We start from the raw sequence: 24,712 nt of genomic DNA on the forward strand, positions 1-24,712 counted from the left end.
TCATTGGTTTATACATTTTCCTTTTCCTGACAACGCTGGCAAACATAGTCTTAATTTTAATGGAAGTTTTGACCAGCATATACCGCATCACGTTATGCTGTAAGGGGATCTCAGTTAACACTATTCAAATGTCTTTGTTTCGTGCATACATTTCAATCTTTTATATAACTTTTGTATGCATACTGTAAAACCGATTCGAATTATTTTGACACTATTTGCTTAGAGAATATTGATATTTGACCCTTGATAATAAAACTAATTAAGCTCTCGTCAGAGCGCACCTCTGCTCCAGATCTGTTCTCAAAAAATGGATTCGACACGCGGATCCAGTGTTTCAAAGGCTGAAACATGCATCATTCCGCTGCCTGTTCTCTCCTTTTTTATTTTAACGCTGAACAAACGCTACCAAAGGACTCAACATGCATTATAAAAGAGAAACTATTTATTCCTATTAAAGCAGATGTGCAGTACATTTTCCAGTTTCACACCACATCAATATATTGGACTTTTATTAGAAGTTTAAAGTAGAAAATAAATGCATAATATTCAGTGTGATCCGTTTGTTTATATTTAGAATCTTTTTTTGAGAGAGATAATGAAACTTTAGATATTGCTCAGCGAATTCTCGACATTTAGGCCTGTAGGAATTTCCTATTCAGCCTCTTTAAATGTACAAATATAACTTACAGCAAATATAAACAGACAATTATATAATAAAAATATGTTAATCTGACAGGAAAATAATGAATAATGCAATTAACGCATCGAATAGAAACTCATTAACAAACACGCACACACACATTGATTGTTAACCGTTAAATAGTTGGCTCGGTGTCTCCAGGGTCCGGCCTCTTTGGCGTAGATTTAACTTTTTAAGTAAGAAAGAATAATCTAGTGTTTTGCACGTGAAAGGACCACCGTTTCCCCCGCATGCTTCCCTCCTGCGTGCGCCCTATTGTTCCCGCACACAGGCAGAAAGAAAACATTTGAAGTTTCTTTTTAGTCCAACAAAAGAGCCACATGTCATTGAAGTCACAGTGTGTGTGTGTGTGTGTGTGTGTATCAGTCAGAGAGAGTGTTAAATAACAGAGTCAATCATTTTAAGTCAATAACATTTTTGTTCATTCTCTTGTCTGCCTTTGATTTGTTATAGTATTATTATTATTAAATTGTTGCTCTGTCGCTAAATAGCCAACGTTATAATAAAAAACATCTTACCACTGGCTATTATAATTTGCAATTTACATGTCTCTCTTATGTCTTAAAGCAGCTATAATTTGATTATACATCATCATGCATCCATTACCAGCAAGCTGCTAACACAGATCCTTCGCTGAAACATCTTGGAAGTCTACTTCGGAAAGCTTAGAGAGCAAAGTGGACTTGGTCGACCAATCAGCTCTCGATTACAGAATCCTGTGAACCAATCAGAAGGCGCTGTCAGAGTAATAGACAACTGGGTCTCTGCAAACTCATAAATGTCTCAGTAGTTTGAGAACTCGCGCTCGTCCTAAACGCCTTTTGAGAACAATAACGCTGCGATTATAATTCTCGTCACATAATGAAAACAACGACCAAAGGCCACAAAAGAAAACAGAGTAACGTTACATCTGATTAAAAACTTTTCAGTTCATCCTCGAGTACGTATTTTTCCGCTTCGCTTGGGGGGATACAAAAACATCATCGGAGCTTATACTTTTTGGTTTTGATTGTGGATATTTACATGCAATTTTGAAGCGCACTTTTGGTCACCGCGCTGTTCTGGACCAATGAGCGGCTTGGCAGGGACCGTTCCCAGGATGATGCGTCCATCTCTGTCTCAAAACTATCCCCGCAGTGGCTTCCCGATGGAGGGTAAAACTGTTACACTGAATATGCACATTAAAATAGTTTAATTTAATAGTGTAAATCATTTTTAGTATTGGCATGAGTAGACTGACTTAACTGAAAACGGCGATGTTACTTTTCCAAATGTTTTGTTGTGTTTTAAACTTTTGCTGACATTTAAATATGTATAATATAGGGTAGAGTGGGGGAAAACGCCCCCCTTAAGGAAAATGTGACATTACAGTGAAACAAAACATAAATGTGACTAGAACTGCCATCCCGGTTTTGAGTGACTATGGCAGGAGTTATTCACCAAATATTAAAATTGCTCAGCCTTCATAATTAATTTGTATTTTGACTGAACATATTTTTGTACAAAGGGGGCGTTTTGCCCCAGCAGTGGGGTAAAATGCCCCCTTTATTACCAACCAGTTTTCTTCATAGATCAACAGCAAAATGAACAGACTATAGTTTTTAATCTCTAAAAGTAAAAGGCAAGTAATGTATCAACATGTATATATATATTAATATTTATTTGAGGAATGTCCAAAATATCCAAATTTTTTAACATTTATATTTATACATATAACTAAGCCATGCAAACAAATATGTTGAGGTAATTTTTTTTATTGTGTTCAAATATTTTGATTTTACCACCTAGTTATACTGCATTAAGTGTAAAACAAAGGATTTGATAGACAGAAATATGTTATTATAGTAATTATAATAGAAAGAATCTATGCCCTCTGGGGGGCGTTTTACCCCTCAGCATAGGGGGCGTTTTACCCCACAAGCTATGTCTTTTTTTTATTTTTTATAAATTTTTAAAATACAATTATATTCCTTATAAATAACATATCCTCTCAAACTACAGACTTCACTATTTATCTATAATACATCACTGTGGTATCCTACAGAACAATATTCTCTTAAACACTTGTTTACTAATATCTGAAAATTATAGCATTTTCCATGAAATCCTCTTCTCTTCAAACACGTGGCTGGTGTCAGCTTTTTCAAGGAGATTTGTTTATCCCCGTTGTCAAAGTAGTACATAGCAATAGTGAAAATGTATCTTGATTTTCTCTAGTGGTTATTTTGGGAAAAACAGGTAGGGGGCGTTTTACCCCAGGGGGGCGTTTTCCCCCACTCTACCCTATTGTTGCCAGAATACATGGACCACAAAACCAGTCATAAGTAGCCCGGGCATATTTGTAGCAATAGCCAACAATATGGGTATAATATGGGTCAAAATGCACTTTTATGCCACAATTAATTAAGTGGACATTAAGTGAAGATCATGTTCCATGAAGATATTTTGTAAATTAAATACATGACAACTTATATTTGATTAGTAAATATGCATTGCTAAGAACCTCATTTGGGCAACTTTAAAGGCGATTTTTTTTTTCAATATTTTGATAGTTTTGCACCCCCAGATTGCAGATTTTAAACAGTTGTCATCCAAATATTGTCATATCATAACAAACCATACATTAATGGAAAGCTATTTATTCAGCTTTCAGATGATGTATAAATCTCAAATTTTTAAAAATGGACCCTTATCTGTTTTGTGGTGCAGCGTCACATATTGCATTATGTTGCGTTTTTCAAATGTTTTTCAGTGATTCTTTGTATTAGCACATACTTTTCATACAGTATGACGAACTGATAACTATTTCATATTACATGCTGCTTGAGGGTTTCAGATAAAAAGTAGTTGATATAAAATAAAAGTAAAAAAAAGTTTAAGCTGCAAGACTGTTTTAATCGGAGTTATTTCTATATTTTTATGATTAACAATAGACTAGTGTTTGTTTAAATGCATTTAATCTGTCGCAAAACTCAAATGCATGAGTTTAGAATTTCTGTATTATCAGTCAATAAGTTCAAATAGCCTGAAAAAAAACATGTAACTTTAGCACCACTTTTAGTTTACCTAAAATTTAAAGCAGACGGCTTTACTGAGTTGATTCTATACAGTGTGCATATAAACATGAAGTATGTCAGAGAATTAAATGCACATGGAACCTATAGGCTACGTATTACCCCTTAAAAGAAGCACACTTCGGTTAGGCCTATTTAGAAATAGCTGCAGCATGTTTTTTCCTTTCATGTTTCTGCAATTATGTTATCTCTCCAATGTCATAATTTGGGTTGGCTTCGTTGCAGTTTCAACTCCGATGGGTCAGGGTCGAGTCAACCAGCTTGGAGGAGTTTTTATCAACGGTCGGCCTCTACCGAACCACATTCGACATAGGATAGTGGAGATGGCCCATCACGGGATCCGTCCTTGCGTGATATCCCGCCAGCTCAGAGTTTCTCACGGCTGCGTCTCGAAAATCCTGTGTCGGTATCAGGAGACTGGATCCATCCGACCTGGAGCAATCGGCGGGAATAAATCCAAGGTGAGGTCCTATCGAAGTACGGATATTTCCAAGGACATTTGTGGGCAAACTCAAAGCAACAGGTCGATGTGACCGACAACGCCGACTGTCTTATAACATAATGCCCCTGATTTTAAAATAAGATTTTTTTTAAAATTGAATCAGGCACATTGTTGACTATTTTATTTTTATATTATTTTTAACAGACTACATCTCCAGATGTGGAGAAGTGCGTTGAGGAATGTAAACGGGAAAACCCTGGAATATTCAGTTGGGAAATTCGGGATAAATTGCTCAAAGCGGGAATTTGCGACAGGAACAACGTACCCTCAGGTATGCGACAAACAAAAAAAAAACATTAAAAACAGTGTGTGAGTTATTAGCGTAATAAAAAAATGCCACTTTTTAGTGTCTTTCCTCCCTCACAGTTAGCCGCCAAATGCCGTAAAAACTTTTTGTGACATGTAGGCTATAAAATCTACAATACATAATATAGCGATAAACAAAGCTTATTGATCGAAGCGCTGTTGCCATGGTTACCTGGCGATTTCTTCTTTTTTCTTTCACTAGTTTTAGTAACCACAAAACTTAAATAAGCTATGAAATGTATAGCTACTTAAGCTGGAAAACATATTAAGAGTACTTACGCATTCGGTTCAACTCTTGTTCAGTGAGTGCAATAAGCCGCATCATGAGAGGCAGATATGGCGCAAGAGGTGACGAGGTAGAGGAGGAGGATGAAGAGGACATCGAAAAACGCGAGCAGGAGGAACACGCCCGCAGGAGCGGACACAGCATCGAGGGGATTCTCGCAGACAGATGTGAGTGGATCCTACAAACTCTTTATGATTTAATATGAATCATTTTAGACTTTAGATAGAACTGTGATTGCAGATGATCTGGAGTTGTTGGAAAGATGTGCTTTTAACAAACTGGAATTTAATTAGAACAACTAACCTATTCATTTTCTTGAATATATAAATGTCTTGAAACACTTGAGGCCTATAATGGTGATAACTCATAAATGTTCCTACCATTTTAGCTATTAACAAAAGGAAGAAATTAGACTACACTACCATAAGCAATTTTCTTTTTTGAAAATTGTGCTTGAAAAGCTTTGTGCATTAATTGTTCCCAAGTATGAATTTCTCAGCAAAACATTTTGTAAAATGGACAGACTGGGTAATGAAGGAAAGCACGCAACAAGTGTCCGGAATGCATGTTCTTCAGTGGTGTTCAAAATCATCCTAGAATTGATAGAATTTCCGAAATCAATCTATCCAATAAATTCTTTGCATTAATGATGAGTTAGATTTACAGATGATCAATAATCAATAATTTAGTATATTAATAATTATTATGCAACAGGGAAGACAAAAATTGGTGTATTCACTTAGAATATATATATATATATATATATATAACCAAATAAATGATTTGCATTATTGATGAGTCAGATTTACTGATGATCAATAATCAATAATTTAGTATATTAACAAATGTTATGCAGCAGGCTTGAGGAAAGTGGAAGAAAAAATGTTGCAAAAGAGGTAAGAAATCTTCAATGAGTAGGTAATATGGCCACAATGATAATCATTATGCAAATATAAGTAATAAACTAAAACAAATTGGAAAATCCATAAAAAATAAGTAAATTGTCCAAATGTACTCACCCTCAAGTCATTCCAAATCTACATGACTTTCTTTCTGTGCAACCTTGAAGAAGAAATGATCATAAATAATAAAATATGACAACACAATGAATTGTTCAGAAAGGACAGCTGTACGATTTCTGTGCAAAGAGGCCTCAGAGGAATCAAATGGGAAAAAAAGTTGATGAAAAACAATGGAAGAGAGTCTATTCTTGCCTTCTCGCTGCCTACTAGCCAGCAGCTAAAGCGACTGATGTTTTGCTGTTTTGTAATGATATTTAATGAGCTAACAGCCTGTCCCTGCGTGACTAATTAAGGTGAACGTTATTTGACTGCCTCCGATGCCCTGCTAACACCACTTCAGCTCCCTAAATAATACCGATCGGGATGCAGTGTCACACTTAATGGCGACGGGAGTTTATTAAAGGCTATTTCCGTCAATAGGGACCAGTGTTCTCCTCGGCTGTTCCTTCATGGCCCGGAGCGGCGGTCACAATGGGGGCGAGCCTCTCGTCATGCGCGCTGCCACAAAGCCCGTCCGTCACGCTCTGCCCGTCTCGCGATCCAAGAAAGACGAGTTGCCCAAGCCGATTAAATCAGGCTCTTTATTTGAACTTCGCTTTCATCTGGCCAATGAGTCAAACACGCCTTGCTCTTTTTCTCCTCCGTCCTCCTCATGCCCTGTTCTACCTCTCTTGGCCTGCGGCACATTTTCGGTTAATATCTGTGGGCCGTTGTCAGTCCCTTCCATTCCCACCGCCCCTCCTTTTCTGGGAGACACAGACAGGCAAGTTGAGTTCAGTATTTACACCCTTCTTTTGAATAGCCAACAGCTTGATTCCTGAACCCTTTCCTTCATACTGTCTCCATATATCATCTTAAAGACTCAAAGATGTTGGCGTGTGTGGAGGGAGTCACTTATGAAGTCTCGCTGTTTGCTATTCTACAAAAATCCCCTCATCAATGCTAACATTTGGCTAACATTCCCATAAATGTATTAAAACGTCAATTCTGTATGCTCTCAACATTCAAAACTAAATCTTGAAAAAAAGGCATTAAAAAGAAACAAAAGAACAGTGAATTTTATATTTTGTGACGCTGGACCACAAATCCAGACATAAGTGTCAATTTTATTAAATTGAGATTTATACATCATTTGAAAGCTAAATAAATAAGCTTTTCATTGACAGGTTTGTTAGAATAGGACAATATTTGGCCGAGATACAACTATTTGAAAATCTGGAATCTGAGGGTGCAAAAAATCTAAATATTGAGGAAAAACACCTTTAAATGTGTCTAAATGTAGTTCTTTGCCATGCATTTTACTAATCAGAAATTAAGTTTTAATATATGGTTTACAAATTATCGTAATGGAACATGATCTTTACTTATGTTCTCTGAACCACCTGAAACTGTAAGTAGTAACGTTTATATAACATTAGACAAACATTCAACAAATGTTCCATGAATGATGACTAAATAATGATTTTGTGTTAATTTTACAGCCTAAGTACAGCCTTCATTTTGAACAAACATTTTATTGACATTACTGGAAGAATGTTTGTTTATAACTTTGAGAAAACCTTTCCAGCTAACAAAAACATTTTCTAAGAAACTTTTGCTATTAAGTTTCCAATTAAGTTCCAATTTCAAAATGTTTGTCCGGATTATATGAATGTTAGGCCCTGTTTACACTAGCGCGTTTTCATTTTAAAAACGCGTTTTCTCGTCTACACTGGTGTTTTCACTGTGTTTCAGAAACGATCTCTGTCCACACTACACAACTGAAAATGCATGTCACATGACCATTTCTAATGAGCATGATGTTGTTGTTTACATGTTAGTCAAGGATACATGTGAATGCGAATGTGAGCAGCTACGCCATTGTTTTCAAAAATCCATTTACACTGAAATGCAACCCTGGAGTTTTCTAACTAAAACACAGTCTGCATCGTTTTCGAAAGTCTCCATTTTCGAGGGTCAGAAACACCAGAGTAGTGTAAATGGCAGGCATAATCGTAGCAAAAGTTAAGAATTTTTAAACCAAAATGCACTAGTGAACATTAAAGAAAACATTAAGGAAATGTTCTGCACTGTAAAAAGTTTTCACCGGATTTTACTTAACCTCAGTTCAGCAGCTGCCTTAAAATTTTAAGTGAAATCAGCTTAAATTTATCTACTTATTACAATAAAATGAGTTGATTTAACTTAAAATTTTAAGGCAGCTGCTAAACTTAAGTTTTTAAGTTGCAACTGGTGAAAACTTTTTACAGTGTAGTAACTAATAAGTAGTACCGTTTAATATTCAAAACCATGTAAAAAATGTTATACCAAAATGTTCCATAAATGATAACAGTTTTTTTTTGAGAACCAGATAACTTTGAACTTGAGTGTTTGTTCATAACTTTGAAAGAACCTTCCCAGCAAACAAAAACATGTTCTAAGAAACTTTTGCTATTGTTCCAATGTAGTTATTAAAATGTTATTTCTAAACGTTCTCTGAACGTTCTAAAATGTTCAGTTATTAAATGTTTAAAAAACATTTGTCTTGGTTTTGTTAAAGGTTCGTGAATCCCCGGACTACTTTCTGAGATTTTAGCAAAGGTGTTTGTGTTGCACATCATAAATGACAATGTAAGCATCCGTAAATTTTTATTGTTGGAGAAAACTGGTTAATTTTGAGCGTTTTGGTCCGTTTACACTGAAACGCAACCCCAGAGTTTTCAAACCAAAAATGTGGTCTGCAGCGTTTTCGAAAGTCTCAGTTTTCGAGGGTCGAAAACGCCTGAGTAGTGTAAGCGACAGACAAAACTGTAGCAAAAGTAATGCGTTTTAAAACAAAAACATGTTCTAAGAAACTTTTGCTATGAAAAGGAATGTTCCAAATGTTAGATAAACATGCAACAAATGTTTCATAAAAACATTCCATGAATCATGTATAAATAATGTTTTTGTGCTATTAACTTGAACAAACATTCTATTAATAAACTTGAAAAATTTTGTACATAACTTTGAGAGAACCTTCCCAGCTTACAAAAACATGTTCTAAATTTATTTTTACTAATGTCCTCATTAAGTTATTAAAATGTTATTTCTGAATGTTCTCATAAATGTTTTAAACTTTCCATATGCATGACGTATGAATAATGTTTTTATCAGCTAACATTTTGAGCTTGTTATTAAAGAACAGATAACTTTAAGTGAACATTCTGTGAACATTAATGGAAGAATCTTTGTTTTGTAACTTTGAGAGAACCTTGCCAGAACGTTACACAAAGTTCTCAGAATTCTCCCTGTTCGCTTCCTGGCATGCATTGTGTCGCATTGGAACAGATATACTTAGTATGCTCAAAACAGAAAATGCTACTGAGAAGTATATTTAGAAAAGTGTAAAATGATTGACACTCCTATAATACGCACATATGCACATGCTGCCGAACATATGCACATGCACAAACATGCAAACACACGCATGGGTGCACACACGTACACATGCATACACAAACAGTGCCAACTGGCTCAATGCGGGATGGTTTGTGTGGCACCATGGAGTGTGCAGTCAACGGGTCGTAATTTACTCTGAAAGCCAAAACAAACACATGCACACAAGCACAAAAACACAAATGCACCACCAAGAAGACTTTAAAAAAGGGAACCTAGTCAAGACAAACTTGGCTTGACAAAATATTAAATATTAAAGCATACATTTCTCCCATTTCTGACACAGAGTGCGACAGATAGTGAGAGGAGTACAGTTGGATGGACAATGTGGGGAAACCCCCCAAACAAAACTGTCTCCATTGTGTCCAGCATACAGTGTCAGGGTCAGCAGACGTAGGAATCTGTCTGCTTGAGTTCAGGCCCTCAAGGCAAAACTGCAGTGTGTGTCAGTTAGAACACGGACAGCACGAAAACAACAGAGAGAAAGAGTTCAGGGCGGCTGCTTTTTATTGAATAGTTGATAAGTAAACTTTTAAGACTTTAGGATTAAATACGAATCAAATCGCCCAATCACAAAATGCAGTTTCTTGCTTAGTTTGTTTAAAAGGTGGCACATTGTTTTTAGCTGATGGCCATCAGACACTTGTCTGAATATGTGTTTTCATTGGTTAAATAGAGAAGTCTGAGGTCACTGGTGTTTGACCTTCAGTGATCCAAGGTCAAACTGGTGTATGTTTAGAGTGACAGGTGACCACTTATTGTTTTAACTCTCCCTTTAGCATAAAGGCCCTAACTATGTACTATGTACATACTAGCATACTAATCTTGGTATTTCTGTAGTAAGTGCAAAGTATGCACATTTTTTGTATGCACAAAATGACCCACCACAAGTGCCAAAATGTGCAATATACACACATTTTGTTTTATCAAAAATACAGTAAAATTATTGACTTCTTCTTCTATGACTTCTGCTTCGACTTTTTCTTCGACTTCTTTTATGACTTCTGCTTCTTCGACTTCTTTGACTTCGATATCTTCTTCGACTTCTGCTTCTTTAACTTTTTCTTCGACTTCGACTTCTTTGATGTTTTCTTCGACTTCTTTTATGACTTCTGCCTCTTCGACTTCGGCATCTTCTTCGACTTCTGCTTCTTTAACTTTTTCTTTGACTTCTGCTTCTTCAACTTCTTCCATGACTTCTGCTTCTTTGACCTTTTTTTGACTTCTTCATCTTTAACTTTTTCTTTGACTACTGCTTCTTCAACTTATTCTTTGACTTTGACTTCAGCTTCTTCTATTTCTGCATCTTCGACTTTTTCTACGACTTTTGCCTCTTCGACTTCTGCCTCTTCAACTTCTATGACTTCTGCCTCTTCGACTTCTGCATCTTTGACTTCTACTTCTGCCTCTTCGACTTATGCATCTTTGACTTTTTCTTCGACTTCTGCTTCTTTGACTTCTGCCTCTTCAAATTTTTTCTTCGACTTATGCACCTTAAACTTTTTCTTCAACTTATGCATCTTCCACGTTTTCTTCAACTTCTGCTTCAACTTTTTCTTAGACTTCTGCATCTTCCACTTTTTCTTCGACTTCTTCAACTTCTGCTTCTTCAACTTTTTCTTCGACTTTTTTTTCGACTTCTGCCTCTTCCACTTTTTCTTCGAATTATGCATCTTTGACTTCTACTTCTGCCTCTTCGATCTTTTCTTTGACTTATGCACCTTTGACTTCTTCTAATTCTGCTTCTTCGACTAATTTTATGACTTCTGTTTATTAGTTTTTTCTTCTTTGACTTACACTTCTTCAACAGTAATATTATGAAATATTGTTACAATTTAAAATATCTGTTTTCTATTTTAGTATGTTTTAAAATGAAATTTATTGATGTGACACAAAGCTAAATTTTCTGCATCATTTCTCCAGTCCTCAGTGTCACATGATCCTGCAGAAATCATTCTAATATGCTGATTTGCTTCTCAGAAAACATGTTGAAAACCTTATGGAAACTATGATTTAAAAGAACAGCAGTTATTTACAACAGACATCTGTTGTAATTGAATGCATCCTTGCAGAATAAAAGTATTAATTTCATTCAACCTTCGAACAGCAGTATAAGTTAACACATTTCTAAACAAACTTGGATTAAAAAGGCATGACCATCAACTGTAATTAATGAAGTGTGATGAAGCCATATCGCGTACCGTACTGCTTTGAAATGTTTATAGTTGCACACTGCGTGCCGTTTCACACACTAGCTTCTTTTACAAAAGCCACACAAGCAAAAAAAAGTATCAAAAGTGACTCGAGAGCAAAGAAAAAGAGGCTAAACAGACGAAGAGCACATTTGGTTCGGAGCTGAAACGTGTGGTTGTTTGAGGGCAGCTGCGAGGGTCACAGTTGCTCTTTAGCAAGTCAAGTCCTCCCTCTGTTTCTCTCTGTTCCTAAACGCTGGGGGGCAGATGGGCCCACGAGCTGTCACTCATCCTTTCTGTCTCCGGCATCTGTTAGTTCTCTATGTACTGCTTAATGTAGTCGGGCAGTCACTCAGCCAACCTCGGCGCTGAAAAGGACCCGCCTCGCTCTCCCCTCTCAGAGACGCTGCATTTGTTCTCAAGCTTTCTTTTGTGCACGTCTTTGTCTTTCTTTTTTGGCTGTTTTTGATGGCGAGGGGGCATGTCATTGGCTCAATTAGCTCTCTTCATTACCTGCCCCCAAGAGAATCGCTCGCACACACGCAGACTAACTCTACGCACGCACATATGGTTTTATCTTGGACCTCTGCCGCTTGCCCCCGACCAAAACTAAAAGCCTGCTAGATATGCATCCTGTAGTATTAATAAAACTCCTTAGGTGGATTTTGTGTACATGAACGCATGAGGTAAATGGGCTCGGGGTGACATTTCGCCTCTGAATATTGAATTTAAACAACGAGGGCCCAGAGCTTAAGAGAAACGGCGGATGGAGATGCTTTTAGTGACCGCACCGTTTACATAGCGGAGAGCTAAAATATCTTGAAGCACATACTCGTGCACACTACACGCTAACTTTACATGCCAAAGACCTGAAAACACACACACATACACACTCTGTGTATTTACAGAAGGCAGAATATCTCAGGATTCTCCAGCAGTTCCATTTCCATGACATTTAGGCTTTGGTTGTGTGTGTTTGGAAGCCTGTGGTCTGTATTCTTCTGCCTGAATTAAATCCATGTTTACTGTTTGCTCTTTGGTTCTGTTTATTCACTTGCCTTGATTCTCATACAGTCAGCAAAAATATAAAGATGCCAGCACTTACTTATTGGCTAACACATGATTAGATGTCAAAAATGAACTTCTTGATGCCATTTACTCACCCTAGCGTTTTTCCAAACTTCCATTTCTTTTCTTTTTGATACATCTGTCAAGCTCCTAAAATGTCAAAAAGCATAATAAAAATAAGTCAATGCAACTTGTCCACTATATAAGTCTTTCTAAAGTCTACAATAGATTTTTGAAAACAACTGATCAAAATTTAAGTGTCAAATCTCATTTAAGATTTTTCAGACTTGCCGTATCACTTTACATGGTGTGAGAACCAAAGCTGTTTGATATCAATGATGTCTAGAGCATATTTACGTAAACAAACTAGAAGAACACAGGCTGTTTGATCAGTGGTGCTTTTTTATAATGTAAAAATTTAATAAAATATCAAATATAATATATAAAGTCACTGAATCATTTCATCAATCGGCCATATTGGCTGCACTGAACGTAAACAATGCCACTGAACCGAACCAAATGGAACTTGCATATTTTGCTGATTGTTGCTGCTGAAACTGATTAATTATTGTCATGTTTTGGGCTTTACTTATCAGTCAGATTGGGAATAACATATGGAGTACTATAGACTGCCAAAAGTTGTAACAAATCAAAGAGAATAGTGCAAAAAACTGTCTGAGGAACGAAAGGCGTTTGTGGTTGGCTAAACTGAACCAGGATTTCCAGAGCAAGAATCTTGACAACATTTGTGTTCGTTTTTATCATTTCTGGTCAGGTAGGTGGAATATTAGGCTAATATCTTAAAGGTGCCATAGAATGCATTGAGAGAATATTTTAAATTGTTCTCTGATATCTAAGGTATATGGCATAGGAAAGGGCAAAAAATCTCCAGAAACGGTTTTACAAGTCCATTTACAACCCTAGGATTTGTCCCCGGAATGAAATGGTCTGTTATTGCCTTATTTGGAACGTTCATGAATATTAATGATGAGCTCTGCTCTGATTGGCTGTTTCACAGAGCTGCTCATCCCAATAGCTGGCACATGGAGGAAATATATATTTAATTACGGAGCTCTAGCTACTTTTAATATGCGGTTTGTTGAATCTGCCGTTTTGAATCTGCAACATTTTAATCTCACTATTGTGATCGCATGTGCTACCGCTAGCATTAAGCTAACTATGTAACTTCACTAGCTCATGTACTGACATTACTGATGATTGGGCTATGCAAATGTTGGGGGCATAACTATTAACGATCGCGACTATTGCATAATAGTCGGTGTTATGTTGGAATTGACCTGTTTTTCAGTGGTCTTTTGTAAACACCAGATTTATATAAGAAGGAGGAAACGATGGTGTTTGAGACTCACAGTATGTCATGTCCATGTACTGAACTGTTATTATTCAACTATGCCAAGGTAAATACAGTTTTACATTCTATGGCACCTTTAAAGAACTATCTCTTTCTTACCTTTTATAATCTGAAGAACCATTTTTTACCACAAAGAACCTTTTGTGAAACAGAAAGGTTCTTTAGATGTTAAAGGTTCTTTATGGAACCATTTAAACAAAAAAGGTTCTAAAAAATGTTTATTTTTGTGTGTAGTTTTATCCTAAAATGTGTAAGATTTTAATCAAGTCACATATAATAATATAATATAAAATCTTCAAATAATATATATTCACAGAATCCTAAATACATTAGGTTACACCAACAAAACCAACAGATGATTCATTATTAAGAGCAGAATCAGATTTGAATGGATCTTAGATCTTTAAGATCTTGGATCTGATCTGAAGTTTCAGGTGTTTCTAAGCTTTTTCTCAATGGTTTTTTAAAGAGATCGAGCACTTGAACTATCCGACCCACCCTTTTCCCTTTCTGCCCTGCCACCCACCCACCTTTGGCCTTCTTTGTGCCCCTTCCACCCCCTCCAGGGCAGGTGACGGCCTCCACTGAGAGCCCCGGCCGTCATGACGGATTCCACAGATGGAGCGTGCAAATCGATCCAACAAAGACTGAGGCGAAGACAGAATCAGAGAGAGAGAGATGCACAAATAGCTCAATGTCTGTAGAATATAAATTCACTAAATATGAATTTCCTTTCATTTAAGCACCATGAACATACAGTTCCCGGCTTTTCCGTTCGGAATGTGTTGTCGAGAGTCATTCCAAGTTGATGAACAGTTTTCCACACGGTTCAGCGTCCCCTCAACCAAATCCCTGTGAAATTGTAGGAATTTCCCATAGTTCTCAATGAGTCCTCATAGGCACAATGACTGATTTCTGTTTGAAATATGAAAAACTAAAGCTTTTTTTTTTTATGAGGAAATATGTCATGTTTTATTAAATTAATGATTTGTTTTTTTTATATGATTCTTTTATAGGTCTTCTTTTTCCTTTTAATTTTGCAATCTTCCGGCACATTGCCTTTTTTCCTTTTTCTCCTCCACTGTAATTCTCTTTCATACATACTTGCTTTTGTGCATTTTATATTCCCTCCTGCAGCTTTCTCTGTTTGTGTTTATTCTTTGACTGTTGCTCTGTTGTTTTTAGTTACTGGTGGGGGAGAAACAGACAAGGCACAAAGCTCATAAAATTCTCCCTTACAAAGACACTACATTATTAAAAATGAGAAAAAAGCTGCTAAAACATGTTTGTTTGGAAGTTCTGCCAGTTGAGGAGAGTCTATTGTGCCTCTGCTTGTTTGTGTTTGTGTGTATTTTCTAGGTTGTCCATTTTATGACTCACATATGACTTATGACTTATATAAGCAGTACTGTTTCCAAAATACTTGAGAAAACATAATCTAATTGATAAATAAATATATAAAACCACACATATATTAAATACAATTAAAATTGGATTTAAAGAGATTAAGTAAGAATAAAGAAAAAAATTATATCTGTTATATACAATTATTTTTACATTATATATTTTATAAATAATTCTAAATTAACATTTTTTCTTAAGATGTTTTTACCTTATAAAATAAAAAATAAATATAAATAAAAAATCATATACATTATATAAAACATAAAATTATTATTACATTACATATTTGATACAAATGTAAATCTTAAAATATTTTCACCTTATAAAATAAAATAAATATAAATAAAAGATTTTCCTCGTAAATATGGTATATATTTAGATATTATACATAGTTTCTGACATTATATATATGAATATATATAAGAAAATCAAATCTTAAAAAAATTCCGCCTTATAAAATAGAAAATAAATATAAATAAAACATTTATACAAGGTATATAATTAGATATTTTAGATCATTTTTGCATTATATATTTATATATAAATATATATTATAAAAAAATCAAATCTAAAAAAAGACAAAATGTCGACTCAGAAAATAAAAAAAATATGTAAATAAGAAATTTTCCTTGTAAATACAGTATATTTAGATATTTTAGATAATTTCTTACATTATATATGTATATATATATATATATATATATATATATATATATATATATACACACACACACACACACACACACACACACACACACACACACACACACACACTATAAGTCTAGAAGTATATACTATAAGTCAAATCTTAAAAATATTTTCACCTTATAAAATAAAAAATAAATTTAAATAAAAAAATTCCTTGTAAATACGGTATATATTTAGATAATTTCTTATATATATATATATATATATATATATATATATATATATATATATGTATTATAAAAAAGTCAAATCTTAAAATATTTTACTTTATAAAATACAAAATAAATATAAATAAAAAAATATTTTCACCTTATAAAAAATGTATATACAAAAAACCTTGTAAATACAGTACATATTTAGATATTTTAGATCATTTCTTACATTATATATATATATATATATATATATATATATATATATATATAAATATATATATATATATTTATTAAAAAAATCAAATTGTAAAATATTTTCACCTTATAAAATAAAATAAATATAAGATTTTTCTTGTAAATACTGTATATGTTTAGATATTTTAGATAATTTCTTACATTAAATATTATGATAATATTATGAAAAAAAATCTAATCTTGAAATTAATATAAATATAAAAGATTTTACTTGTAAATACTGTATATAATTAGATATTTTCGATCACTTCTTATATATATATATATATATATATATAATTTCCTTTGTAAATACTGTATTTACATATTTTAGATAATTTTCATACATTATATATTTATATATATATATTTTTATATATTTTTAAAATCTTAAAATATTTCCACCTTATAAAAATAAATAAAAATGTATATATATAATTATATACAATTGTTATGCACAAAATTCTGTTTTAATTTTATCATTTTTAAAAATTGTATAAAATCATATAATGTATTAAAAAAATCTTTGCATTTGTGTGCATTTCAGCGAGTCCATCTGACGAAGGTTCAGATGTGGAATCGGAGCCCGATCTGCCGCTTAAAAGGAAACAGCGTCGCAGTCGAACGACATTCACGGCCGAACAGCTGGAGGAGCTGGAAAGAGCTTTCGAACGCACACATTACCCTGATATCTACACCAGAGAAGAGCTCGCTCAGAGAGCCAAACTCACAGAGGCACGAGTGCAGGTACAAATGCACCCCATACGCCTTCCAAAAGCACATACAGAATCAAAAATCAATTTCATTAACCTACGTTTGTCCTTTCTCAGGTGTGGTTCAGTAACAGACGAGCTCGTTGGAGGAAACAAGCAGGAGCCAATCAGCTAATGGCGTTCAATCACCTGATCCCCGGTGGTTTCTCACATCCGGCTGTGTCTAGTCTCTCCCCGTATCAGCTGTCAGAGAGCCCCTACCCACCCGCTGGCCTTTCTCAAGGTAAATATGTTGTATTTAAATCCACTTTGTCATATTAAATGTTTGCAGATGTATTCTATTAATGACTTTGTCTGTTTTCAGATTCGAGCACAGTACACAGACCTCAGCCGCTCCCGCCGCACTCAGCCCATCAGAGTTCTGGAGGGGCGGGGCAAGAGGGCGGGGCTTCTTACTGTCTCTCCAGTCGCCATGGTTACGCAGGATATTCAGATACATTTGGACCTCATAACAGTCACGTCAACTCTGCGCTCAATAATGGACTGTCCTCTCAGGTAATAAATGCACTGAATTGTTCAAAACTGCTGAATGTCATTTCTAATAATGTTCAGTTATTGGTTAGTAATGGTCAGTCTTCATTTGTCACATAAATGGCTGAAACAAATGACAAACTCTGTACAATGAACTGGATAACGCGTCAGCGGCCTGATATTGATTACCACAGAAAATAAAGTCAACTCAACTTGTCCCTCATTTTGCATAACACACTTATCATGAAGGCAAGAGTTCAGTGTCACAAATGCATACTTATTGTAAAATCATGTTCATGTTTTAAAGGCATGTCCAGAATGCTTAAATATTGCTTGTGCATATAATAAAATCACTTAAACTTTTCCTTTCATGTCATGAAAATCTTCAAATATATTTATATACATTTCTTCCAGTCAAAAATATTTAGAAATGTAATATTATTTAATAAAATTTTAATATTATTATAATGATAATATATTCTAATTATTATTAAAAATTATAATATGCGTAAATATTTAATAAATAATGTTTATTAGCTTTCAGTATATTTAATATTAATTTAAAGTATATAAAATCTAAAAATTTCATGGCAAAAGTTGTGTATCTGTTATTTTTTTTTCATGATTTATATATATATTATATATATATTTATATATATATATTATTAAAACATTCAAATTTGAAAATATTTTAAGCCAACAAAATAAAAAAATTAAAATATTAATTAAAATATTAATATAACTATAAGGTATTCAGTTTTAATATTTGTAAATATTTAATGGATTTTATTAACTTTTAGCATACTTAATATTAATTTAAAATATTTAAAATCTAAAAGTCATTTTCAGAGTTGTGTATCCATTATTTATTTATTTAATGATTTAATTACTGATATATATGCATATATATGATATATAAAATTATTTTCAAAATATTTATTAACTTTTAGCATAATTTATAATAATTTAATATTTTTTTTATCTAAAAATTTAATTGCAAGGGTATTCCTTATATATATTTATTTATTTATATTTATATTTTATAAATCAATTAAATCTTAAATCTTTTTTACCATATAAAATAAAAAATAATTATAAAAAAATACAATATATATGTAGATATATATATATAAATATATATATAAATAATTGCTATGCATAAAACAAAAAAAAAGTTAATTAATTTTTATTTTATTTATTTATTTCATGATTAAATTACTGATATATATGCCTATACATACATGCACATTAAAGTCTATGGGAAAAAGTAACATTTATTGATGTTAAGGAAAGATTTATTTATATGGTACTTGATTCAAAGATTTTTTCCAGTTATTTATTTTTTATATACATTTTACATTTTTTACTGACAAATTTGCAAATATGGCACTTCATTAATGCACATGCACAATAGATAGATATATGAATATAAATTATATAAATGTAATTTAATATAAATATAAAAATATTATATGTTAAAAAAAAAAATATATATATATATATATATATATATATATATATATATATATATATATATTTAAAATTTTGTGGTGACAGATTTACTAAATTTTGAGCTGCAAATTGAGGGATGAGTCTGAATTTTTGTTACTTGGCAGCACGATCAAGCCTAAACCTAGAACTTTTTTGGAGATTAAAAAAAAAACAGCATAAAAAGTAATGCTAAATCATATTTCCTTAGTTATCCAAACCCTTACATGTTAAAAACATGCAGCTGAAAGTGACTCAGAGGACGGTGCAGTGGATCCCACCTGTTGACCCAGTTGAGTGTCAGTTTAATGGGCTCTTCTGGCTTCTGTAGAAACTATTACACACTTCAACACAAAGCATTTCACAGATAAATTCCTCCATCTCGGGTCATCCACGGACCATTTTTTACTCGGTTATCTATAGCTTTCCACTGGAGCGTGCAAACAGAGCACAGAACACACCGAAACACTGACGCCCCTCTGTGTGATAGATAGACCACTGACCTTCACATGCTTCTCATTTGTTAAAGGAGCGCACCAAGGCCTCAACGGGGGGCGTTTGTCAAGAGCACTGACAGATCGCTATGAATTACAGGTCTGATGGGTGTGAATGTAGTGTGGAGTGAGTCTGGTACAGTCTCACATTCTCACTGTCATCGTCCAAAGTGGTAATAGATGAACAATGTTGTTAAGATTCAAAGCATCCTGGTCTAGTATTAAGATGGATGTTTCAATCTTCACTTTGTAACATATATACCTACCAGTCAAAAGTTTTTGGACAGTAAGATTTTTAATGTTTTTTTTTTTTATAAAAAAGTCTCTTCTGCTCACCAAGCCTGCATTTATTTGATCCAAAATACAGCAAAAAAAGCAATATTGTGAAATATTTTTAGTGTTTAAAATAAATGCTTTCTATTTAAATATATTTTAAAATGTAATTTATTCATGTGATTTCAAAGCTGAATTTTTAGCATTTTCAGAATTCAGAATGTGTTGATTTGCTGTTTAAGAAATATTTTTATAATAGTTATTAATATTTAAAACAGTCAAGTACATCTTTTTCAGGATTCTTGGATGGATAGAAAGATCAGCATTTATGTGAAATAAAAAGCTTTAGTAACATTTTTCAATACTTTTATTTAGCAAGGATGCTTTAAATTGACCAAAAATGATGATAAAGACATTTATAATGTTATAAAGGATTTCTATTTCAGATAAATGCTGTTCTTCGGAACTTTCTATTGATCAAAGAAACCTGAAAAAGTTCTATTTGGCTGTTTTCAACGTAATAATAATAATAATCAAAATGATTTCTGAAGGATCATGTGACTCGAGTAATGATGCTAAAAATTCAGCTTTGAAATCACAAGAATAAATTAGATTTTAAAATATATTTAAATAGTAAACAGCTATTTTAAATAGTAAAAAAAAATTTTTTATTGTTTTTGCTGTGCTTTGAATCAAATAAACGCAGGCTTGGTGAGCAGAAGAGACTTAAATTGACTAAAAATTGACAAAAAAATTTTACTGGTAGTGTATACCATTCAAAATATATATATTTTAATTTTTCTTAAAGAAACAAATACTTTTATTCAGCTAGGATGCTTTAAATTGATCAAAAGTGATGATAAAGTCTTTTATAATGTTACAAAAGATTTCTATTTCAAATAAATGCTGTTCTTTTGAACTTTCTATCCATCAAAGAATCTTGAAAAATAAAATATCACAGTTTTCAGAAAAAAATATGAAGCAGCACTACTGTTTTTAACACTGATAATAATGAAAAATGTTTTTTTGAACAGCAAATGAACATATTAGAATGATTTCTGAAGGATCATGTGACACTGAAGACTGAAGTAATGATGCTGAAAATTCAACTTTGATTCACAGGAATAAATTACATTTTACAATATATTCAAATTAGGGCCGGGACTCGATTAAAAAAATTAATCTAATTAATCAGAGGCTTTGTAATTAATTAATCGAAATTAATCGCATTTTAATCGCATATAAATATTTGACCTGAGAACAGTGAGAAGTAAGTTTTTTCATATGGATTTTTAGTATACCATTGAATAATGACTGAATACATAAACTTAAGCAACAAAATATTGTTTATTTTTGTTCAACCAAGTCCAACAGACCAGTGCAATATTGCCATTAAGTGTAGCAATAGGATACAGTGTTTCCCCTAGGTTTCCATACTTTTTTTTCTCGGTACTTCACCCTACTTTGTGTAATAACGTTTATTTAACATAAAACATTTATTTCAGTGAAAAAATAAATCCAAAACTCTCTATTTTAACATTTTGAACAATAGGGCTTTACAATCTTTTGCTATTTTTTTTTAAAAGAAATTCTTGTGTTTTAATTTTCTTATAATCAAATGAAAGCATAAACATTTATTTATTTTTAATCAAATGAAAAATAAACCTTTTTAATTTTTGGCAAACAAACAAGAGGTTTTCTGTTAAAATCAATAAATAATAATAATTTAACATTTAAATAATAATCGTAGTATTTTTTTTTCTACAATTAAGTGGTTAATCTTGTTGTTATATTTATTTTTTATAATATATATTGTTTTTTGTTAATTATTTAAATAGGAATATTGTTCTGTTTCATGTTAAACCGTACTTTTATTTTGACAGGTTGCCGTGAAGTTTCTGTGTAAAGTATGATATGATGCTAGTTTTCTCAAATGAAACGGTAAAAGTGACACTGACAGTAGCTTTGGAGATGGAGTCTATCTGTTCATTTGAGATGCAAATGCCAAAAATTAACGGGAGCATCACGCGTGCAGTAAAAAAAAACAAAAAACGCGTCACTGCCATTCTAACATACAGAGGCAAACCGTACATGCAGGATTCATATTAAAACGGTCTTTTTGCATTTCAGTTTTCACAGACACTAGTCCATATCGCGATTTGAATTAAGTGACAGACCAACTTTTGATTTATCAATAAAAAAATCGGTATTCCGCGCTATAGTAAATTCGTTTTTTATGAATGGAGTCCGCGATCCAGTCCGTGTTTTCTTGGAGGAGACATTGTAAACGCGCCCCCCTAAGATAATGGTAGGGGAAACACTGGGATATTTAGAAATATACTAGCCTACATTTCAGAAATTCAGGTACCCTATAGGTAGGTAGACCTTCTGTAAAAGCATTGAGGTGATACTTGAGGCTCGATGTGCTGCGGTGATATGCGCATTCCTTTGTCTAAACGCTAGTTGGTGCTCCAGTATAATCGGTCCGCTGAAACTCATCCAGTGAGAAACGTTCCGCGGTGCAAAATTAAGTGCGATTAAAATGCGTTAAAAAAATTTAACGCGTTATTTTTGTGTAATTAATTAATCTTAATTAACGCGTTAAAGTCCCGGCCCTAATTCAAATAGAAAACAGTTATTTGAAATTGCAATAATATTTCTGATTTTACTGAACTTTTGATCAAATAAATGCAGCCTGGGTGAGCAAACTTTTGAATACACCCCTGGTCAAAAGTTTTTGAACAGTAAGATCTTTTATGTTTTTTAAGAAGTCTCCTCTGCTCACCAAGCCTGCATTTATTTAATCTGAAGTACAGCAAAAACAGAATTTCGAAAAATATTTTTACTATTTAGACAACTGTTGTTGTTGTTCTATTTGAATATATTTTAAAATGATTTTAAAGCTGAATTTTTAGCATAATTTCTACAGTCACATGATCTTTCAGAAATCTTTCTAATATTCTGATTTGCATCTCAAAAAAACTTTTATTTCAGATAATGCTAATCTATTCATCAAAGAATTCTGAAAAAAATTTACTCAACTGTTTTAAATATTGCTAATAATAGATGTTTCTTGAACAGCAAATCAGCATATTAGAATGATTTCTAAAGGATCATGTGACACTGAAGACTGGAGTAATGATGCTTAAAATTTAGCTTTGATCACAAGAATAAATAACATTTTAAAATATATTCAAATAGAAAACATTTTTTTTTAAATAGTAAAAATATTTCACAATATTACTGCTTTTGCTGTACTCTGGATAAAAAAAGCAGGCTTGGTGAGCAGAAGAAAATTCTTTAAAAAACATAAAAAATCTTACTGTTCAAAAACGTTTGACTTGTAGTATATGTACTAATTTTAAACTTAATTTAATTTTTATATTATTTATTTTCTTCTAAAAATTCAACCACCCAATGGCTATTTGTGATGTTATAGTGAATTAAAAACTTTGTAACAACACATCTATTTTAAATAGTATCCATAAAGTATGTAATAGTTGTTTTTTGCTTCCACTGAGTGCTGAATTTTCCCAAACTCATGTAGAAAATCTTCCAGAGCTTCGGAAAGAGAATTCCATCCTGGAATCGGCACACGTCACTCCCTGCTCCACTATGGGAAATGGTTTAAGCGAGACCATGTGCGTGACCGTGTGTGTGTTGCAGTGCTTTGAATGTATGCACTGATGTAACAGGATCCTGTAGCCTGGGAGACATGCTTTTCTCTCTCTGTTTCTATGTAAAGGTGCTTATTTGGCGCAGCAACTGGAGTATGTGTTTATTTTGGCCATAATTCTGCTGGTAGATTCAATTAGGCTTCAGGAACTTTTATTCCCCAGAGCACACATGCAACATTCCTCAAATGCAGCACAGTGTTTTCTAGAGTAAACAGTAATGAGTGCACACACACCTGAATGCACACACACACACACACACACACACACACACACACACACACACACACACACACACACACACACACACACACACACACACACACACACACACACACACACACAGACTACACTGCCCTCTGGCTCAGTTCTAGTCCAGGAATCAGATTAAACAATCCTCAAATTCAATTATTTTTTGCCTGATCAATTGCAGGTCACAGAGATCTACCCAGATATGCGTCTGCATGCATGTGTGTGTTATTTTAACAATACAGTCTCAGCTAAAGGCACAGAATACTGTATCTCAAGTCTCCTATTGCTTTTATAAAAACTTTATAAAAACCACTACAAACTCCTTTTTGAAATCTAGGGGGTTATGGCTAAAATTAGCTTGTGAAAAAAAAAAATCCATAAATAAATTAAGAAAAAATACCCTACTGATCAAAATCATACAGTGAAAAATTATTATTATTATTAATTATTATGATATTTTATATATATATGAATATAAAATGTTATAATTATATATAATAATTTATGTATGTATGTATGTATATATATATATATATATATATATATATAAACTTAATTTGATTAAATTACAGTTATTATATAAATATTAAATGAAACATTAAAAATAGTTGTTTGTTCATATAAATAGACTAATTTTTAGAGAAAAACATTATGTACTTCTGACTATATATATATATATATATATATATATATATATATATGACTTTTTTTTATTAAATAATGACAGTGACAATTTTTTTATATTTTGTAATTTAAATCATGTATAAATATATAGATATATATTTAAATTTAAATAATGACTACATTCAATTATTTTGTAATTTAAATAACTTAATTTATATATATA

At 32.9% G+C, this 24,712-nt stretch overlaps 1 protein-coding gene across 1 annotated transcript; it reads left to right on the forward strand.

The window, feature by feature from the left end:
- Positions 1–1,570: 1,570 nt before the first annotated feature.
- Positions 1,571–19,503, forward strand: pax3b (paired box 3b). Its single transcript, XM_073818308.1, has 8 exons — positions 1,571–1,854; positions 4,000–4,235; positions 4,421–4,547; positions 4,886–5,035; positions 16,988–17,187; positions 17,271–17,436; positions 17,518–17,771; positions 19,417–19,503. The coding sequence occupies exons 1-8, from the start codon at positions 1,770–1,772 to the stop codon at positions 19,501–19,503; spliced, it is 1,305 nt and encodes a 434-aa protein (XP_073674409.1). The 5' UTR covers positions 1,571–1,769.
- The last annotated feature ends 5,209 nt before the right edge of the window (positions 19,504–24,712 follow it).

Source organism: Garra rufa, chromosome 14 (assembly GCF_049309525.1).
Source record: "Garra rufa chromosome 14, GarRuf1.0, whole genome shotgun sequence".
NCBI classification, from domain to species: Eukaryota; Metazoa; Chordata; class Actinopteri; order Cypriniformes; family Cyprinidae; genus Garra; species Garra rufa.

Coding starts and splice junctions, on each gene's coding strand:
- pax3b (XM_073818308.1), top strand. CDS start 1,770: ATGAGCGGCTTGGCAGGGACCGTTCCCAGGATGATGCGTCCATCTCTG. Junction 17,188..17,270: donor TCACAGAGGCACGAGTGCAG/GTACAAATGCAC, acceptor GTCCTTTCTCAG/GTGTGGTTCAGTAACAGACG. Junction 17,437..17,517: donor ACCCGCTGGCCTTTCTCAAG/GTAAATATGTTG, acceptor GTCTGTTTTCAG/ATTCGAGCACAGTACACAGA.